Raw genomic sequence first — 13717 nt, forward strand, 5'->3', positions numbered from 1 at the left:
TTAAAAAAGGCAACTAACCGGCTAGGGTCATATAGACCCGGATTACTATTTTGGCTGTATCTTCAAAACAACTGAACCGATTTTGCTAAATTATACCATTTTTGGTTTCCAATCTCATATTTCATGAATGGAAATATTTTTAAAAAAATTAAAAATTCGTTGATTTTTTTCTTAACATCCATTGTTTTTCTTCTGATTGAAAAGCAGATACAGACCCCGTTCGATTTTGGCAACATGCCCGTGCATTTTGTGTTGCAAAAATCGAATGTTGCCAAAATCGAACGGTTTTTTTTCTCAACTTTTTTTTCAGTTATTTTTACAGAATAACTGTTATATGAATCAAAAACGTAATTTTTAGTCAATTTTCGACCATTTGTAGTCATTTCTGATTCTTTTTCTCATATTTTTGATGCATTTTGTACTTTTCTTTTTTTATTTATAATGGTTGTTTTTATTTGTCATATTTGCTGTTTTTGTCATTCTTCATAATTTTTTAGTTGTTTTTTTTTCATTTTCAGAATTTTGTTTGAATTTGTTTTTTAATTTTTTGAATTTTTCATCTTTTTGTAATTTAGAGTACTTCATAAAATTTTTAAAAATCTATGATTTTTATTGCTGCATTTTATCACCAGTTCAGAACATAAAAACGTATTTATGGTGTTTTTCTAAATTAAATTGGTCCTATCATAACGAAAACTAAAAGGTAATGTTGTTTCTAAAAACCGTTCGATTTTGACACATGTGCCAAAAGCGGATGTTGCCAAAATCGAATGTTGCCAAAATCGAATGTTGCCAAAATCGAATGTTGCCAAAAACGAACGGGGTCTGTATTATAAAAAGTAGGATAATAAATTATTCAATCTTTTAAAACATGAAAAGCAATGGAAGCTTACTAAATTTTTTTTTTGTGATATTTTTATCATATTAAGAACCGTGGAAAACAAACAATGAGAGATTTCAGTAATTCGCTGAATAATTTTTCAGTATAAAATGAGTAAAATATGCAAATTTCAAGTTCTTGGGTTTATTGAAGAATATTATTTAAACATTAAAAATAACATTAAAGAGTAGTTGTGCTCAGAGCAAAAATGGGGAAAATTAACAGCGATATACCTCAGATTTGGTCCTAAATATAATGAAAATTTATGATTTAATACTAAAATTGGTCACCCTATCCGTTTCATAGGAAATTCATCACTAGCGGTTAAAATTGAATGTAATTGAATAGAACGGCTTTTTTTCATCAAAATCCCTTAATCCTTATGAAAATATGGTAATAAAATGATTGAAAAGTTTTATTTATGAATTTTTTAAAGAACCAGCAGTAGCCTGCAAAACCAAATACTTATATCTAGATAAGCTCTCGAACTGCTGAAATTCATATCAATCAAGGGCTTTCCAATACGACTTCAACCAAATGAGTTGTCTTTTTTGCAAAACACCCCTTTTTTTTAAGGAATTTTGCCTATAAAGTAATTCTCTGAAGACCATGAAAAATAAAAACTCAAATGTTTAAGAATCATGTGATAACAGACATTTGGAAGATTTCAAAATGGAACAGTTTTTAAAAGTCAATTCTGTAGTTTTGATTTAAGAACCAAAACAATAACCCGTGTTTTTTTACCCTAACCGGCTTATTTTCCTTTTTGCTGGGTGACTCTGGTCACCCTTTTCAAAATCCAAAAATGAGAAATTGTAGAGCTCCTCATTTTAGGAAAAGTCAGGAAATTTCATGTATCTTTGATGGTTCCTGTGATATCGCTTCTACAGGTCGGGTCATATATACCTTAACCACAAAGGAAGGTTAAAATTATTAAAAATAAGATTTATTATTCTTAGATAAAAAAAAACCTTAAAAAATCATTTAGAGCAGCACAAATTTTAATACTTTAGGAATACTATAAAATAGTTATAATAATAATTAAACTTTCGTACAAACTAGAATTAAAACCAAATGCATAAAATTCAGTGCACATAAAACTGAAACAAAACATAGTTTCATCATAAATTAAAAAAAAACAAGGCCGGATTGAGGGGGGGGGGGGCAAAAGGGGCAATTGCTCTGGGCCCCCCGGCTCAGGGGCCTCCCCGAGGGAATTTTTTTTTAACATTACTTTAATCATACTACTTCAATTTCTTCAAATCTATAAAAAGAAATCAAAACTAGAAAATCGGAATGAAAACTTGAAATATAACAACTGAAGTGGCCGCCGTGAAGTAATATCTTGAATAGTTTTTTTTCTTTCATAAGTCAAGGGGCCTCTTAAGTAAGTTATCTTGGTATTGAATTTCTAAATTTTCTACTCAAAATCTAGACAAAAATTATGCAAATTTAATTTGAAAAAAAAAATCAACATAAAATAAAAAGATTATGAGGCAAAACTTATCAAATTTTCATATTTTTTCATCGAAACATGTCAGTCAGGCAAGATATTCTGTACAGAAAATGTGAAATAAAAGAAAACTTCTTTATATTTGAATTACATACAAACGTCTTGCACAATAATAACTTTTATTATTTCGTTCAGTTTTCAAGTAATGGTTACTGCACTAAAATAGCAGCTAATTTTTCCAAAACTGGCTCACAGTGTTAAGAGAGAATAGAGGAGCGTTATGATAAACATTTCAAAGTTTTACCAGGGCTGTATCCGGATTGATACCGGGTATTATTATTACTTTTCACTTTTCAATCATTCCTATTGAAATTTCCGTTGTTTAACGAATTCTAAACACTTTTCCCAACCTATTTTTGAAAATGAAATCTTAAAAAAAACTTAAGTTGTTTAAATTGGACCAATCGACAGTACAGAGTTTCTTAATTGATTTTCCATCCCAATTTCTGTGTTCGATTTGGAATTCGTTTTTTTTTTGTGTTTAAAAGATATTGAATTGAAATTCATATTTGATGCAATTCCTGCTTTGGCTTTGATTGTAACTTTGAATTTCTTTTTTTAAATAATTCATAATTTGATTCTCAAAACTTGCTTTGAAATTTTGAATTTGATTTGAGACACTGAATAGTGGTTCTGAATATAACCTGATTATTAGTTTTGACTTCCTAACCTCTCATATATGTATCTGTGTTTTGTTTATTTTGTATTCTATGTTTCAAATCTTCATGATTTTCTCCAATTGCCATTAGGTAAATATTTTTCGATAAAGCACAATCCAGATGAAATGAAAATCATTTAAAATATCTATCGGACCATTTCTTTAAATCGAATAATTTTAGTTGGTGATAAAGGTATTCAAAAAGTAAGAATTTAATTCTGCATTTTGCAGCTTAAATCAAAAATTTAATTTTAAATTCTTCCGCAATGTTTGCACGTAATAATTGACTTTTTTTGTCGAAAAAACTAGAAACTAAGACAAGGTGGCTATTTTAAGACAGTATACTGAATTAATATCTAGTTCTTAAATACGTTCAAAATGTCTTGTATTTACAAGGATAGTATTTTAAAATAAAAAAAAAAACAATCATAGCCGCCCCCCTGGATAAATTGCCCCGGCTCCCCGATGGCTTAATCCGGCCCAGAAAAAAGAGATTCAATATTAAATCTCTTATTCAAAAGGAAAAACTACCATAGGTTTGGTTTAAATATCTAATTGAAATTTGATCAGTTTTGAGTAATATCGATTTTTAAAAACTTAACAACATGCATGGAAAATTAAAACAGATTTTAAATCTATTAACAATTATTAAGCTTATTAAGAATTCAGTTCTTTAATAGATATTTTAATTTCCGAATTACGACGCCTTGAACAAAATTGTAGAATGCAATTTAAATTTTTTAAATTTTTTTCAGATAAGCTAACAACCATTTGACGATTCATTTAACATCATTGTTGAAAACACAAAACGATTTGACTTATGCTTTGAAAGTTTAAAGTTTCCATTCAAATTGACAAAAGAGAAGGCAGATGATTTTTTCTAACATTTAATAAATGATTTTCAAAATCATAACCAATTGGAAACTATACAACTTAGGCCGGAACACATTTCAAATCCTTTTTTTTGCCACTCCGTGTGGGAAAATCACGAGAGGGGGGGGAGGGTCGGTGGGGGTGCAATTATAAATAATGCAAAAAAAAGTAATAAATTGGAATAAGTGTCATGAAAGCTTGTATGCAACAAAATTGCATACTATATCATTGCACAAAACCTATAAAATTAGTATTTTTTATCGAAAAATTAAAAAAAAACAAAGAATATAAAAGGTGAAAAACCGCCTTCTTCCACAGTTTGTTTTTGCTTTTGTAATCTTTCGTATATTTGATATTTTTTTCAAAATATCCGAAATCTTTATTTATTCCTCCCTTCGTGTTTTTTTTTTTGAATATTTCGAAAAGAGGGGAAGAAGAAAATGATATTTGTTCCGGCCTTATTTATATTTTGAAACACAGGTTGATCATAATTCTATTCTTCTATAATTAAAGTTGCCATTTTGTCTTTAAGACTAAATAAAATGGGATTTGCAAAGCACATTTTAAAATTTGAACAACCAGGTACAAAATCAATGCTGGATATGATTTAAAAATGATTTTTTTCTGAATACGAATATTTAGCAATTTCAATAATCTATTTACCAATTTAAGTTGATATTTTATCAAAATTCTGTAAAATGTGGAACTGAGCATTTAGAAGAACAAAGTTTGATATTGAAAAATGATTTTTGATGAATGTATTGTATCTGCAAAATATGTTTCATGATTTTCAATTTCTGCAATAAATCAAATTGAATTTTGGAGTTTCTTCTTAATTTGCTCATTCGGTTGACTGTCGTAAGTATTAAATATTAAACATATGGATACAACGTCTTCGATACGCTTAAAATCGATCTAATTCATGAATTGTAAAGCTAAAACGGTTGATTTGTTTTTCTAACTTCTATACTGTATACACTTCTTAAGGAAGACACCTTAAAGGGCAAGGAAGGATTTTGAAAAGACAAGATTTATTTCATTTTAAGTTTTTTTTCCACCGGCACTATTGCAAATCTATAATTCATAAACAAGCAAAATCGTCACCAGAGACGATGCAAATATTGAAATTGCAATTCAAAATCAACTATGAAAAATTGGCAACGATTTTTCAATTTTTTTTTTTTGATAAATTCGTTAAAACCTCTTTAAAACACCTTTCTGGACCCAGTAATTTCCCTTTACGGATAAGTCAACATAAGATATCAGATAAAAATTACAAAAAATATGTTTTTGGCACTTTTTTTTCTTTAAACGACTCTTGGATTTGAAAACTTTCGTCTGATGTAAAACACATGAAAATTGGAAGATTATGAGGAAAGTAATGTTTAACAGTGGCCACACCTTCTATTGTTTTTTTTCCTAAAAATTCATTTAACGTCTCATTTAAAAATTGATGCTTCTGTTCAACATAACTTCGCCTGTAATCTTTCAATTTTTATGTGTTAAAGGTAAATCAAAACGTTTTAAATCAGAGTGTAATCAAAAGAATAAAATGCCAAAAGTATAATATTCGTAGTTTTTTTTGGACGTTTTATGTTAGCTTATTTGTAAATTTGAAATGTAAATGTAAGTCTATAGCTTTCGACCAACGATCGTTTAAAAGCCATAAATACCAATAATTAGAAACCATGAAATCATAACTTTGCTAAATTAGCGAATCGCTAGCTTTCATTTACTGAAAAAATGAAGAAAACAGAGCTTCTAATCAAATAAACTAATAGAATATTGTCCGAATTGTTGAAATCAGCTCAAACTTTATAACAATGTTTGAAACTGCGTGAGTATGAGGAGAATTGAAACAGTTAGACGCTTCAAACTTTAATGTACGGTTAATTTTTTGGCATAATTTGGCGATGTAGTGTATTAAACATATCTTAAGATCCAAAATATTTGTGAAAGTCACGCCCACTGTCATTCAATTTTGAAATTCCATAACATTTTTCTATGTTGTTATATTATGTTAACTATTTTTCTTATTTAATTTTTGGCATTTCGGCGAGTTGTGAAAATTCAAGGTAGAATATTTAGAAAGAACATGAAAGTATTATAGGTGGAAAGATCAAAGCTAGAGCGCTTTGGGTAGAAGAAATTGAATAGTTGGTGAAAATGTGAGCAGGGCTTTTTGTTTTGTGAACAGCTTTTGAACTACTTGCGTGATTCTTTGCCGCGCGCCGTTTCAATGTTGATAGGAAGTGATGAAGAAACCCATCGCATTCCTACCCACATTGAAACACGGACGGGTCGAACACATGAGATTGTGTCCGACCGGGCAAAAAATCACCCAAGCAGCGCTCACATGTGCTGTTCTATTGCTAAGCCAATTCTATCGATGCGTGCTACTTTGCTCTAGCTTTGATCTTTCCACCTATAATACTTTCATGTTCTTTCTAAATATTCTACCTTGAATTTTTGGATTGCAATTTTGAAATGCGATTTCAAATATAATGCTTTTGTAAAAGAAATTTTGAAAAGTTCTTTCTAAAGGATCAGAAGTTACGCGGGGGACAATAATTTTGGAATGGTAAAACGCAATATTTTTAAATGTTTCCAAAGAAAAATCATATTTTATGTTCAACAACCAGTCCATCTATACAAATACAAAACTTTTAAAGAAATTGAAATGCTTGTTTTTGAAACACAAATGAATTATTATTTCTATTTTCCTTTTCATTATTGTTTTTGTCAGAAATGTATTGATCGATTTGTGGATTGAAAAGATATCATCCTCAATAACCGTCTCAAATTCTTTAGAAATCGTGTTTTGGGTCTAACCTTAAAATATTTTTATATCAGAAAACTTGTTATTCCGATATTTTGATATCGGAAAACTTTATATTCCATTAAAAGAACTTTTTATAAACTTCAGACACACTAGTCATTAGTTTTTTTTTATTTCAACAATCACTCTGCAAAATTCTATTAACAGAGTTGAATTGTTAAAATGCATTGAGTCCGATATTCGTAGAATTACTGTATCTCAGTTCACAAATAACTAAAAAATCTCAAAATTAGTTAAATGAAAGAGTAAAATTTGATCTATCTCACATAGAAACATTGTAATAAAAATATCATCAGAGTAAAAAGTTATGTACAGTCAAATTGGAAGTGATAATGCGCGTGCTTCCCATTTCTAAAGAATTATGAACGGTTCCGTATTGAATGAGGATGAAAAGGTTACTGATCTCTGATTAAGCCGATATTCTTATCGGCCAATCGGCCAAGCGGCCATTAAACCGAGGGATGCTTCCGAAAAGGACCGGGGCGGTGTGAATTAATCGAACGCTAATCACCATTTCAAAATGTCTCCCGTTTATGCCCTCGTCAACTGATATCGATCTGAAGTAGATTAAATTGTTTCTGTTTGAAGAATGATAAATTATTAATTTGAATGGGGTCGAGATCCCACTAAGATTCTGGATAAGAAAACAAGGGAGCATCCCTCGGTTCGAATTGCTTGCTTCCAGTTCACCTTTATTGGCATTAATTGATTTTCACCTTTTTGGTTCCTGTGTCCACCTTTCCCAAAAACCGTACGACGTGATTATTGTGTTTGTGTGCGGCCTCATCCCCGACACTGACCGGCAAAATCTCGGAAAAAATCAATCGGATCGAAAGTTCCCTGGCGGCACTCGGTTTGGTGGAGAACAACGCACCGAACATTGTGGCGGCCATGTTAGTATCGCCATTGATGGGACCGGTCATGTCCATCACATTCGGGGCCATCATCGCAGACCGGGAGCTTGTGGTGAGTACTCACAGGATGGTGATATTGATGATGACGGGGATGGATCGAATAAGTGAATAATTTTCGCTCTTCTAACTCATGGGAAGTTCTTTTGCTTGTAAGAACATTACTTCTATGCCACTGTACATTAAGCTATCAAGTCGAAAACTGAGATATTTAAATAATTGTTGTGAAACTCAATGATAATTAGTAATTTTTTGATAGAATATTCTTTAACTATTGACAAATGAGAAGTCAGGAGCTGAATAATCCTAGTTTAATTGTCGAAAGGATAGTAATATTTGATTTAAACCCACACAAAAAGAGGTTTCTCATAGACGCGTGCATTTTGTTGATAATAAAAATTTTAGTTTCAATTTTACGCTTTTTATTTATGGGTCATTCCATGTCAAGTGTGCACAGCGAGAAAAAAAATCTTATCGAAAATTCGCCAAACTTGGCCGATAGACTTTCTGAGGCCTACAAAACAAATCCTCAATTTTTGAGAATGATCCGCCCACCTCTCGTTCCAGGACCCTCCCTTCTTTTTTACAAGATATTGAAAAAATCATCATTTTTAAAATACAACAGCTCTGGACTGAAACATCGTACCAAAATGACAAAATATGCGTTTTGTAGATTTTATTAAAATCTATCGATTGACGTTATTCATTACTCGAAAAAGTGACGTTTTAAACGTCAAAACACAGCTCTAAAAACAAAACGTTAATTTTCTCAAGGAAAGTATATTTTTTTCTTGAATTTTATGATTTCATTGTTTTCTTGAGAAAATTTTACGAAAGAACCAACCAAAATCCCAATATAATATTTCTCGTTTTCGAGATATGAAAGATTTAAGTTGGATTGTCTCACAATTATTTATTCGCAGCACTCAGTGATTTCACAAAACTGCATAATTCATCCAAATTTTTAGCCACATCTTCCTTGCTTGAACAGATTTTTTGTTTTCATGATTGGTTTGAATGATTTTGAACGAAAGAAAAAAAAATCGTTTTATGAAATATTATAATTCCAAAAATAACTATATTTTTCTTTATATTTTTTCGTTCCAACACTGCAATTTAAATCATCTTAAAATTGTCTTTTAATTTTGCAAACATTTTAAATTTGAAATTTCGGTAAGCTTGAACATACTTTTATTCCAATTTTTCCAATATCTAAAGAGATTGCGGCATGAAACGAACGAAATCTTCTTCATGGTGTAACAGGTGTATCATGTTGAAACAGTTAATTTTAATAAGCATCAAACATTTGTAAAAAAAAGATGCTTAAAAAATTAAAATAACACTTTTGTTTTTGAATTCGTTTTTCTGTTGGGTAACAATTTTATACATTATAACTCTGTATTCAATCATTAAGTTAGTGCTTACTCAGCGGATGGTGCGGATGAATCAATGTGAGGAATGTCATTAAAATAATGTTATCAATTATATCGGCGATTAAAATCTTAAATCAATTATTCACAGATAATGTTTAAATCTCGAGAATCTGCTCGTACATATGTTGATAACTAAACTTTCATAAATTATGACTTTATTTGTTTTTGTATTTCTGGGATTTTAAGACTCTCGTGTTATTCATCCCTAAATAAATTATGGCGATACTGATATTTATAACAACAGCATTTCTTCATTGTATATCGCCTTCATTTATAAAACTTAAGCACAGCAGATTTTTTTTTGTTGATACCGAGTGGAGCACTAAACAATAGCGATTTTTTTAAAGTGATTCACTGACCATTGTGATCGAATTTTGGCCGCATTTGCTTGCTACGCACTCGCTTGCTGCAACTTGCTAGTAGTTTTGAATACAAATTCTCAAATCGAAGATTGCGGTTGAAATATCCAGTTGCTTCCTGTAGCTAAATTAGTACGGATTTGTTTAAGTGACTTACATTGCTAAGCTTCTAAATAGTCGGGAACAGTCTTGAGTTGTCTGAGCAAAAGCAACGTGTTCAATTGGAAAAGAACTTCATGAGCGATGTTCAGTGGATAAATAACTACAACAACAACCAGGCAACGCAACACTCATTTGAGATGTAGTACTCCGATGATTCAAAAGTAGTTGCAATAAGCTTCGTGATCATCTCGAATTGCTTGGAGCATATTACTTCTTCAGTGTAGAATTTCTCAAAACCAAGTTCAATGGATTGGAGAAAATGCTCATTTTTCTGATGAGCAATTTTTTAATACAACTACCGTTTCAACATGAAAAACCTGTTACACCATGAAGAAGATTTCGTTCGTTTAATGCCGCAATTTAGATATTGGAAAAATTGGAATGAGAGTATGTTCAAGCTTAACGAAATTTCAAATATAAAATGTATGGAAAATTAAAAGACAATTTTAAGATGGTTTAACTTGCAGTGTTGGAACGAAAAAATATAAAGAAAAATATAGTTATTTTTGGAATTATAATATTCAATAAAACGATTTTTTTTCTTTCGTTCAAAATGTTAATTGAAATTTTTTTTTTAAATTTAAAACAAATCATGAAAACAAAAAATCTGTTCAAGCAAGGAAGATGTGGCTAAAAATTTGGATGAATTATGCAGTTTTGTGAAATCACTGAGTGCTGTGAATAAATAATTGTGAGACAATCCAACTTAAATCTTTCATATCTCGAAAACGAGAAATATTATATTGGGATTTTGGTTGGTTCTTGCGTAAAATTTTCTCAAGAAAACAATGAAATCATAAAATTCAAGAAAAAAATATACTTTCCTTGAGAAAATTAACGTTTTGTTTTTAGAGCTGTGTTTTGACGTTTAAAACGTCACTTTTTCGAGTAATGAATAACGTCAATCGATAGATTTTAATGAAATCTACAAAACGCATATTTTGTCATTTTGGTACGATGTTTCAGTCCAGAGATGTTGTATTTTAAAAATGATGAATTTTTCAATATCTTGTAAAAAAGAAGAGAGGGTCCTGGAACGAGAGGTGGGCGGATCATTCTCAAAAATTGAGGATTTGTTTTGTAGGCCTCAGAAAGTCTATCGGCCAAGTTTGGCAAATTTTCGATAAGATTATTTTTCTCGCTGTGCACACTTGACATGGAATGACCCTTATGTATTTGGTGTTTTGCTTCTGTGCATTTTGATTACTGTTCATAGCGATTCGCGTTCTAATTCCTTCATTAAAACAGGATATTTAAGAAGGGGAGAGATGGAGAAAATGCGCATTAGAGTGTCCCAAATTACCCGACATTTGAAAAAGTTATGCGCTGAAGGCTAAATTTGATCCTAGACCTAGTACAAGATCTCATGCCAAATTTGGGCAAGATCGGATCTCAGGAAAGGGTCGCTCAATGAGTGTTAAGTTTGTATGGGATTTTGAGACATTTTGTTCGGGAGAAACATCGAAAACTAGTTTTTCATAAACAAAATAGGTTCCCTCCGGCCGCTTTCTTTTGAAAACGGGTTTTCTCAATGCCCAAATTATGACATATATTTCATTTGAAGACTGCATTTTAAGAAAAATCGAGCTCAAGAGAAATTGGCCCAAAGGAACCCAAGTATTGATGAAAAACTGATTTTTCCTGTATCCTCCGGAACAAAATGTCTCGAAATCCCATACAAACTTCAGGCTCTTTGAGCGATCCCTTTCTGTGATCTGATCTAGCCCAAATTTGGCATGAGATCTTGTAGGACTAGTCCTAGGATCAATTTTAGCCTACAACGCATAATATTTCACAGGTTTTGAATTTCTCATACAAATTTGAGGCAGGCGCATACTGAGGAAAATATTCATTTTCCCCCATATTCCAATAAATAGTAGTTTGAAAATTATATGCACATTAGCTGACTTCTGTTTTTTCTATAAGTTAGTGCAATTTTCCTGTTAAAATCTTTGAAAGTGTTTCACAAAATGATTATATTATGAAAGTTGTCAAAATAACCGATTTTACAACATAGATAGGGATGCCATATGACCATATTTCATGGCAATATTTTGTTCATATCTTCTTTTTACACTGGAAGATTGTAATAAGAGCGTTGATTTAATGTTTCAATGATAAAAAGTTAAAAAAATACATAGTTAACCTTTTTTCGTGATATAGTCATTGAACCTACCTGATACGGGTATTCTAAACCTGTCTCTTTTTCTATTATCTTATAACTTATAACTTTGCTGAAAGCTTGAATTTGTTAAATTTCTGATTTTCAAATAAATAAGAAATAAAAACCATTATCATTTTTGTTAACAGATTCTGTACGCACGTATCCTTAAGTTCAATATCTTAACAATACTGTTAAAAATCTTGTTTAAATTTTCATTTTTTTTTTGACTTTGTATAGCAATATTTTTTTTCATGCCAGATGTCAAAAGCGGATTACCCTCGAAATGCACAGATAAGATATGTTAATCTTTTAACCATTTCGTCAATCAGCTGTATGCGTATAACAATGCGGCAAGCTTTGTGTGGAAATTTTAAAAATATAAATTTTTGCACCTCCAATGGCTTTTTATTGGTTGTTTAGATAACTGAAAATAGCAATAAAAATTTTGGAAGCGATTCATTGAGTACTAAATAAACGCAACGGGTTCAAATATTGTAAGAAAATTTGTATAGAATAACAAAATGTTTCATTCAAAAATCACCAGAGATGTCCTGGAAGTTAAGAAATATATAACTTTGGATGAAAAGTATTCCTGGATTCATGCAGTACATTTCAGGTAAACAAACCTCATACGTATTATGTACCCTGGAAAAGATATTCGATTCTATACAAAAAAATGTTTTTTTTTTTAATTTATTTTCTAATTTTAGCGATTTTGACTGCTTGATTGTTGCTATTTTACTGTGGGATGAAAATACATAATCACAAAAAAACTGCTTTACATATCCGATGAGTTTGTTGGCTTATATAACCTGTGCAAAAATATTTATTGATATTATTGAAATATAAGGCTTCAAGCAAAGACTTCCATTTTTCTGGATAAATTTATGTGCAATATTCTGAATGAATTTATATGCAAAAATTTTATCTCACAAACGAATTCTCAAACAAAATTGAAACGCGTTGCGCTGAATCAGGAATCAACCAAAAATATCAAATTTTACACTGATGCTTGGTGACCCAAAATACATCAAAAACATATAGGAGCAAAGTCATTTGGGGATACTTCCCCTAAATTGTATTTCATTCGTTATTCTTGTATTTGATGTGAAACACATATGTTCTTCATAAACTGTAAGCAATTAGTTAGTTCTTCCGATAAAATGTCTCCCACCTAAAAAACAGCTCATATCTTAAAGTTTCACATAGAAAAAGTGTAAGTTCATTTTCGATCTAACAAAGTAGGTTTGATTTTCTTGAGTGGAACTAACCGAAAACTAATCTTGAGAAAAACAAATGACTTTTCTTGAAATTTTAGCAAAGGTTATTAATGAGTCTCCTCGAAATGTTGAAAAATAACTTTTCCAAGATTCTTTCATACAAATTTACTTATTTTTTCTCATTATAATTAAATATTATATTATTTGTCGATTGCAAAAATGTGCCGTTTCTGCTACTATGTTCACCTACTTTGAACGTTCGTTTATTGTGTTTAATATTACGGCTTGGGCTCAACACTCTGGAAACTAGTTTGAGAAATAAGTGTTTCATGAACCAAGCTAAAGAAAAACCTTAAGTTTTTATGATTTTAAAACATAAATAAATTTCATCGTGATTCAAAAGAAACAGGACATTATTATACATTTTATTTAATAAATGTGTTTTTTAAAGCAATTTTTTAAATGTAATTTAAAACATACATATTTTTTCCGTAATCTTTAAAATTTAAGTTAAAAGAACCGGTCTTTTCAAAATGAGATAGAGCAAAGTGAATTCAAAATTGTATGTCTATATATAATAATTAAGAAATAAATATTAACAAATATTTTTCGAATAACTTTGAAATGATGAGTTTCTGTTACGTAAAAATATTATTTTTTAACTTGAAAAACTTTGGAGATGGTATTTAATTGCAGTTTTCACAG

The 13717-nt window shown here is 30.4% G+C and overlaps 2 protein-coding genes across 2 annotated transcripts in view; both read left to right on the forward strand.

The window, feature by feature from the left end:
- LOC129748374 (uncharacterized) overlaps positions 1-13717 on the forward strand; it is an 814549-nt gene that overhangs the window by 346430 nt on the left and 454402 nt on the right. The gene's annotated exons all lie outside the window — the stretch shown is intronic.
- LOC129748375 (uncharacterized) overlaps positions 1-13717 on the forward strand; it is a 121940-nt gene that overhangs the window by 76158 nt on the left and 32065 nt on the right. The window contains exon 6 of the mRNA XM_055742977.1: positions 7600-7729. Coding sequence (XP_055598952.1) covers positions 7600-7729 — 130 coding nt within the window. The remainder of the gene's footprint in view (positions 1-7599; positions 7730-13717) is intronic.

This window comes from Uranotaenia lowii, chromosome 2 (genome assembly GCF_029784155.1).
Source record: "Uranotaenia lowii strain MFRU-FL chromosome 2, ASM2978415v1, whole genome shotgun sequence".
In the NCBI taxonomy this organism is placed as follows: domain Eukaryota; kingdom Metazoa; phylum Arthropoda; class Insecta; order Diptera; family Culicidae; genus Uranotaenia; species Uranotaenia lowii.